The 7,557-nt window shown below is 39.9% G+C and overlaps 1 protein-coding gene across 1 annotated transcript; it reads left to right on the top strand.

The window, feature by feature from the left end:
• The first annotated feature begins 3,565 nt into the window (after window positions 1-3,565).
• On the top strand, window positions 3,566-7,480 carry LOC110795463 (wee1-like protein kinase). Its single transcript, XM_022000477.2, has 10 exons — window positions 3,566-3,826; window positions 4,074-4,134; window positions 4,224-4,290; window positions 5,120-5,383; window positions 5,588-5,655; window positions 5,747-5,856; window positions 5,948-5,988; window positions 6,080-6,228; window positions 6,591-6,938; window positions 7,084-7,480. Exons 1-10 carry the CDS (start codon window positions 3,639-3,641, stop codon window positions 7,162-7,164), a joined length of 1,377 nt encoding a protein of 458 aa, XP_021856169.2. The 5' UTR covers window positions 3,566-3,638; the 3' UTR covers window positions 7,165-7,480.
• Window positions 7,481-7,557: the final 77 nt, after the last annotated feature.

The following is a 7,557-nucleotide window of genomic DNA, read 5'->3' as shown; positions in this document are numbered from 1 at the left end:
TACGCCTTAAGAGCAACAGTTCCTTAAAATAATCGCCCCAAAGCGACAAGCACCGTAGTCCACCAATCGGCTACGGCTCCTCAAGAAAATCATCACGTTCTAAAAACAAAGAAAAAACAAAAAAAAAGAAATACATAGAACTTTCAAGTGAAATAAACGAATGAACAAGAGGCCAACTGTGTCATCAAAAGACCAGCCCAAACAACACTTTCAACGCCCCACCTAGGCGTGAATTATTTCAACGCCCAGGCCTGGGCGCCGAAAATGAACCCAGGCTCAAAAAAGGCCATAACTTCTATTGGGCCCTGCCGCATCCATTCGACTCGAAAATTGCCGATTTCTCAAAGTCGCACCTCACGGCTTTGTTAAGTGTAGCACACCACTACAAAGATCGCTCGCACTTACGAGCACAATCCCAAACACGATCAAGGACGTTACAAATTGCGTATCCCCAAAGAATCTCTTTGACAAGAACTGACTGTCAAGCACGAGTGCTTGGAGGCTCGAAAGAAAATATATATGCAAAGTTAAAACAATATTCCCAGACTACGCTGTACGAAGTCCCGTGTTTGGATAATCTCAAAAAAAATAAAAACCGGATTACGACCTCAAGACAAAGGTCGCCGTTGACACTTATACATAGTCCCCTAATCAAGGACCCGGGTAGTGGCAAAATTGAGCCGTAAAGACTAGCTCAAAACCATGGAAGATGATGACCACGAGACAATGATCCGTCTAAGCACGTTGTAAACCCACATTCAGGTTACAACTAAATCCGAGCATCCCTCGAAAGAATTCGCTCCTGCGAGAAAGAAAAGAAATTCTCAAAAGAAATCACAATGAACAAAAGCAATAGGAACTTGCCCATCTTCAGCGGGCAAGACCGCGTCACCAACCACGCGAGTTCCAAGCCGGAAAAAAAAAACGAATTCAGGGACGTCCACCCTTAGCGGACAGGCTCGCCATTTTTAGCCGGCGGGGTCTACGTCACAAGCCGCGTAGGTCCTTATTTTCAAATTTCAAAAACAAGATTCGTCCACTTTTTCGGACGGGACGTCCACCCTAAGCGGACAGGCTCGCCATCTTTAGCCGGCGGGGTCTACGTCACAAGCCGCGTAGGTCCTTATTTTCAAATATTCAAAAACAAGATTCGTCCACTTTTTCGGACGGGGCGTCCACCCTTAGCGGACAGGCTCGCCATCTTTAGCCGGCGGGGTCTACGTCACAAGCCGCGTAGGTCCTTATTTTCAAATATTCAAAAACAAGATTCGTCCACTTTTTCGGACGGGGCGTCCACCCTTAGCGGACAGGCTCGCCATCTTTAGCCGGCGGGGTCTACGTCACAAGTCGCGTAGGTCCTTAGTCGCTGCAGCGATAACTTTTTCTGGTTTTCCTTTTTCCAAAAATTAAAAGGATTGGTTTTTCGTTTTTTCCAAAAAAGAGCGATGTGTTGGATTTTCCTTCGTTTTACGTCCCATAAAAACAAGGGGGTTTTCTCGTTTAACTAGCCCTGAAAATGAGAATCTTTAAAAACACTTTTACCTCGTGATTGGGCTTGGCCAGGCCCAATTACACTTTATAGCTTTGATTTCGAAAACATCTGTAGCTACTCCCAATGACAAAGTGAGGGAGTTTCTACGCCTCTTTAGATACTTCCAATGACAAAGTGAGGGAGTATTCTATACTATCCGTTGACAAATCCCAATGACACGTGAGGGATATGTCGACATTTCAAGTGATGACCCTTAAGTCAAATGTTATCACTCGGGGGCTCGTGAGACCCTCGCAAAACAGGTCACATACACCATGGCTTGTGTGACGCACTCCGTCTAGTACTTTGACCATCGTCTTACTCCAAGACTCAGTCAAAGTGGGGGCTAACTGTAGACACCTACTTGACAACGCATCTCCTATAAAATAACGAATCTCAATTCCCCTTTTCATTTCACCCGAAACCTGCTATTTATAGAAACCTGCTATTTATGGAAACCTGCTAAAAATAGTAACTGCCGTAATAGGCAGCTGTTAAAAGTGGCAAGTCATAAAAGATAGAAACCTGTCAGAATTAGGTGTTGCACTCCAACATAAATCCTAAATGAGATAGAAAACTGCGAGAATCCTGTTCCTAATATGATTCGGAAATAAGAGTTACGTATTAATTAAAATCCTAACGAGCCTAGAGTTCGTAACGGGCCCAGACGCATTCCATCATGAAATTGATACGCACTGAAAGACTCGATTAAGTCTCAAACACTACGGATTTCAGGAATCCGAATCTAACTAAGAAAACAGCCCAAACCCTATTTTCAACGCCTGGCTCTGGGCGCCGAAATCTTCGGCGCCCAGGCCTGGGCGCTGGAATTACCTGGGTACGTGTTTTTTCCTAATTCTTTGTGGATTAGAACTCTGCAATTCTATCTTTCCACGAACTCTTCCCTATAAATACAGCCCCAAATTCGACGTGAAAACAACACACAATTATTATTCTGAGTATTGACTCTAAACCCCTAAGCCTAAGCCTCACGCTGCAAAACTGATCACGCATTCTGTCGCAATCGATCCATAAATCGAATAGAACGTATCCCGTCCCATAATTTGAGATTCGTTAAATAAAAAGGAGAAATAACAAAGTCAAAGTGGTTAGTTTTCTGAGAACCGTGACGCACCTCTCAAGGGTGCGTCGTAATGTGTCCCTTTTCCATGGTTTAATGGCTTTCCTCGCCCTTTTATGAATTGTTAAACTAACTAAAATCTGATTGTTCGATCACGCTTAATAAATATGGTATTTTTGGGAAATTGGATTATCATGCTAGGTACCTTAAAACAATCTAAATCAGATAATCGCGTTCGATCTAGTACTATATGTTGAATATTGTTAAAATCAACTCAGATTAGTTTAATAGTTAACGCATGTCCCTTCAATTATTTATGCTGAGCTAGTAAGGATATCCTGCCTCTGGAGTTATCGAAGAGCGAGTACTCCTCTCGGTAGTTACAGTCCCCCGAACCCTCAATCTCTACCCTGCGGGTGTACGTTGAGCGATCCCCACCACCAGGGATCACAAGGGAACCTACGGCCGTCGTGGTCAAACATAATTGCACTCTCTTTATGTCACGATAACCGGGTTTTGTCAGTTTTTCTCATTGTCGTTAAAACTGAATGGCGACTCCTATATTACTAGTCAATTGGGTGTAAACTCACAGGAAATCCAATTACACTTGATTTGACAAAAAGAAGCGTCGCACCCACGAGGGACGAGGTCACGCATTAGCCTCGTGCTTTTTCGACCCCCTCACACATACTAATATGGTAAAATAAAAAGCTTTAAATTGATACTTCGTATATGCACTACAGCTTTAAAATACTCCGCATAGAGTTATGCATATTAAATGGGAATTGAATTTTAAGCATCCATACACCGCGTGCATAAACACTGTAATTCTTAGAACAAATACAAGTCACAATCTACGTACAATCAACCCACCACTGCCACAGCATCACTCACTCACCCCGCGCAAATTCGAATTCATTTTCACTTTTCTTTTTAACAAAAATAAAAACCCTTGTTTTTCGTTTTTCGTTTTTCATTTCTCACTTCCATTTTCCAGAACAAGAGAGGAGAGAGACTGAGAGAAAGATGAAGAGAAGGAGAAAGCAACTCAAGCTTCCTCTCACCAGACCTCTCAAACCCATGCTCCTTCAAAAACAACAACACCAGCACCAACAACAGCTCGCAGCCGTCGCCGAAACCTCCAAGCTCGACGCCGCCGTCGTCGATGCCTCCGACTTCGGTCCTGCCGAAATTCTTAGTCAAGATTTCTTCTGGTAGAGCTCGTCTTTTTAACTTAATCATCATTTTCAATTAAAGTTTACACCTTTAAGTAACCTAATTAGAGTATATGGATATTTGGTGTTAAATTAGGTTGTTTAATTTGACCTGATTGTGATTATTTATTTAATTAGGTTAGGTTTTAGTTGATATGTGTGGTTCTTTTTGCTAATTATTAATTGAATCTGTGTTGGGGCTTGCTATTTCTGACGTAATTTTGTGCTTTGGGGAACTTGTTTGCAGCACACCTGATTATATTACCCCGGAATGTCAGAATTTCTTTAGCGATTTAGATGCCAATAAGGTGAGGATTACTAATAGGCATTTGATTGGTTAAAAAAAAATTGAGTTAGTTTGATTCTGTACAATTGAACATTTTGATTCCGTTGGCAGGAAAATATCGCTTGTCCGGCATCACCAGAGAAGTTGAAGACTGTCAAGAGTAAAAGGTTAAAGAAAGGTGATTACTTTCGTCCAGAGATTAGAACATTTCATTTGCAATTTCTTTGGTCATTTTGTTAAATTGTTCTGCATATGTGATTTCAATTCAATATTGACTTTTAGGAGATCTGTTATCTTAGCTTGATGGTAGTTTATGATAAAGTTTGAAATGAAACACGGTAGTTTTTTTTTTCCGTTAGTGTGGTGAAGGTTTCTAGTCTATGATTTTCCTTGAGGGATTTCCGAGCTAATAATGGGTTGAATATGAGTTGTTGGATTCTTTCCTTTTAACTTCTCTTGTCTTAAAGTGTTCTCTTTGTGGCTTTTGAAAACAATCTCTTTGAAGTCTTGATGTTAATTCATATGCATTTCTAAACCTTCATCCATCAGTGTTGGAATCCAATTAGGATGTTGTTGTAGCAATAGCATGACAATTATTGGCCTTTTCTGGTTTGATAGTCTGTAGGAATTGGGATGGCTGCTTGATCCTTGAGCCATATGTTTTAGAAGGATAAAGTTGCCTACTTCAGTGCTTTCATACACTTTGCATCCAACCAGAAAAGAACAAATGATGTGGTCATTATCTGTTTCTCGGTATGATATGGGTTTCTCGAGATGATATGGGTTTCTCTATGATATGGGTTTCTCGAGGGTTTCAATTGAAAATTTTATGGCTCATCTCTTGTATTTTTTATTTGCAGTTTTGAATTTCTTGTAATGGTCTGTTATTCTTTTTGTTTGATTTCATATTTCTTTTTGCTACATTTAGCATCCTTGCCATCATTTCATTAGCAAACTTGGTAAATTCTTTTATACCTTCATCACTGAACTTTTCATGATCTCAACAGATGGCAGGTTTGTAGGATCTCCAGCTTCTATGCTGGATCATCAGCAGACAGGAGAACTCGCAGAAGACATACTTTATATGGATGAAAACAAGGCAGAAAAAAACATCGCTACTGTATTGGGAAAAGTTCCTAGTTATGTCCCGCAGTCAGCAATTGCTTTACGATGTCGTGTTATGCCACCACCCTGTTTAAAGAACCCTTACATAAAGGATGCTGTGGAAATGGATGTGGATCCATTTGAAAGTTGGAGAACAAAATGTTCAGGTTTTTCCTTTTGTTGCTTCTTCTGTTAGACTTTTTCGTTGCAAAATAAAAATACCTTCTTTCTTTTTACCTTCCTTGTCTTGTTTGGTCTCTAAGGTCCACCCACTAGTTTCTGTAAACTATTTGGGAATGTGGATGTTCACCTGGTTCAATGGTGCTTAATTTCTGAATAAGTGAGATTAAATTCTGTCTTGTTGCATTTAGGTTATCTCTCCGCGTCTAATGCTGCTGACAGCATGTCACGCTATCGTGCAGACTTCCAAGAAATAGAGGTACTGCAAGCAGCTATCAGAAAGTTTGCTAATACTGAATTGCAAATAAACATAAGATTTGAATAATACTGAATATTTCCCTTGTTCTCAGCAAATTGGAAACGGAAACTTCAGTCGTGTGTTTAAAGTCTTGAAGAGAATTGATGGTTGCCTTTATGCTGTAAAACGTAGCACTAGGCAATTGTCCCTTGGCACAGAAAGGTAAATTCGTTGTTCATTCAAAACTAAAATGATTCACTTGTTTGATTATTTATCCTTGTTAATTGGCAACTTCTTCTTTGAACTTCTGCAGAAGGAAAGCTTTAATGGAAGTTCAGGCATTGGCTGCTCTAGGTTTGTCAAATGAGACCTGTCTCAAAGATGCTAGCAATCCTTTATAATTGACTTTGATTTATGGTCTAAAAAGTAAATCCATTTGGTGCAGGGTTTCACGAAAACATAGTAGCTTATAACACTTCTTGGTTTGAGAACGAGCAACTGTACATACAAATGGAGCTTTGTGACTATAGTCTCTCCAGTTATAATTCATCTCGCTTGCTTACTGAGGAAGAAGTTTTGGCGGCATTTTTCCAGGTAGCCTATTCTGCTGACTCATGTTGGTTCAGATTAAATTAATGAGGAAATCAACCTCACATGCTTGCTTTTTTGGATCGAAGTTGGCTTTTTTCATGATTAAGCTGCATAAGAATGAATTTTATCTCATTGCATTACTGAGGCCTGTGTATACCATTTCCCTTGCAACAGTGTACACAGCTTCTTTCTGGAGACTTAAATTAAACCTTGTTTTTCTTTGGGTGTAATTTATGTTTCTTTTTTCTCTCTTGATATTTTTCATACATTTCTGTGTATGTGAGTATTTAATTTTTTTCGGAGAAAGTGAGATATAAGTATGGTTATTCCTTGCCCCTCCACAATCCTAATACATGTGTTTGCAGATCTCCAGAGCATTGCAATATATACACGAAAGAGGAATTGCTCATTTAGATGTAAAGGCAGAGAACATATATGTCAAGAACGGTGTCTATAAGCTTGGTGATTTTGGTTGTGCCACACTGCTAGATAATAGTCTTCCCATAGAAGAAGGTGATGCACGCTATATGCCTCAAGAAATTTTGAATGAGAAGTATGATCATCTTGACAAAGTTGATATCTTTTCGCTGGGGGTTTCCATATATGAGCTTTTGCGTGGGTCATCATTGCCTGATGCCGTGCAGCAGCGTTTGAGAGAGGGGAAACTACCACTGCTTCCTAGCAATTCACTGCAGTTACAGAACTTGCTCAAGGTATCGTTTTATCAGTCCCTTGTGCATTTTTGAAGCTTCCTTTTTCATAAATAAGTTTTTGCCTTATGTTTAACATAAAGCTTATTTATACGTTCTGATCAGTAACACTCGCATTCTGTGTGACAATTTGCGCATACTTTGATAGGTCATGGTTGATCCAGATCCAACAAGGCGACCTTCTGCTAAGGAATTAGTAACAAACCCAATTTTCTCCAGAATCTTGTAAACAGGTGAACCAAGTACAATCTTTTGGGATGATTAAGGGTTCTCATAAGATCTGCTGCAAGAAGGCCAAGCACAATTAACACCTCCAAGGTTTCAGCTAGAAAGTACGGGTCAGAAATACTAAGTTATGAATCTAATTTAACTGTGGATTATCTTTATCATTCGATGCACCAAGTTTTGCGTTCATGTATGGTGCTCATGTTGTAAATGTATGAAGCTGGCGAATTGTGTATGTAAAGGGGTGTCTGTAACATTTTGTATTGTGCCATTTTGGTGCTGGCCTTGTGATATCAATGGAAACTCGCTTTTGGGCAGCTTATCTACATTTCTTTCTCAAAAACAACAAAATTATATTAAAGTTATTGAACCAAAGTTCATACAACTGGAAAGTGGC

This window comes from Spinacia oleracea, chromosome 6 (genome assembly GCF_020520425.1).
Source record: "Spinacia oleracea cultivar Varoflay chromosome 6, BTI_SOV_V1, whole genome shotgun sequence".
In the NCBI taxonomy this organism is placed as follows: Eukaryota; Viridiplantae; Streptophyta; class Magnoliopsida; order Caryophyllales; family Amaranthaceae; genus Spinacia; species Spinacia oleracea.
This window is presented reverse-complemented; position numbering and strand designations above follow the sequence as displayed.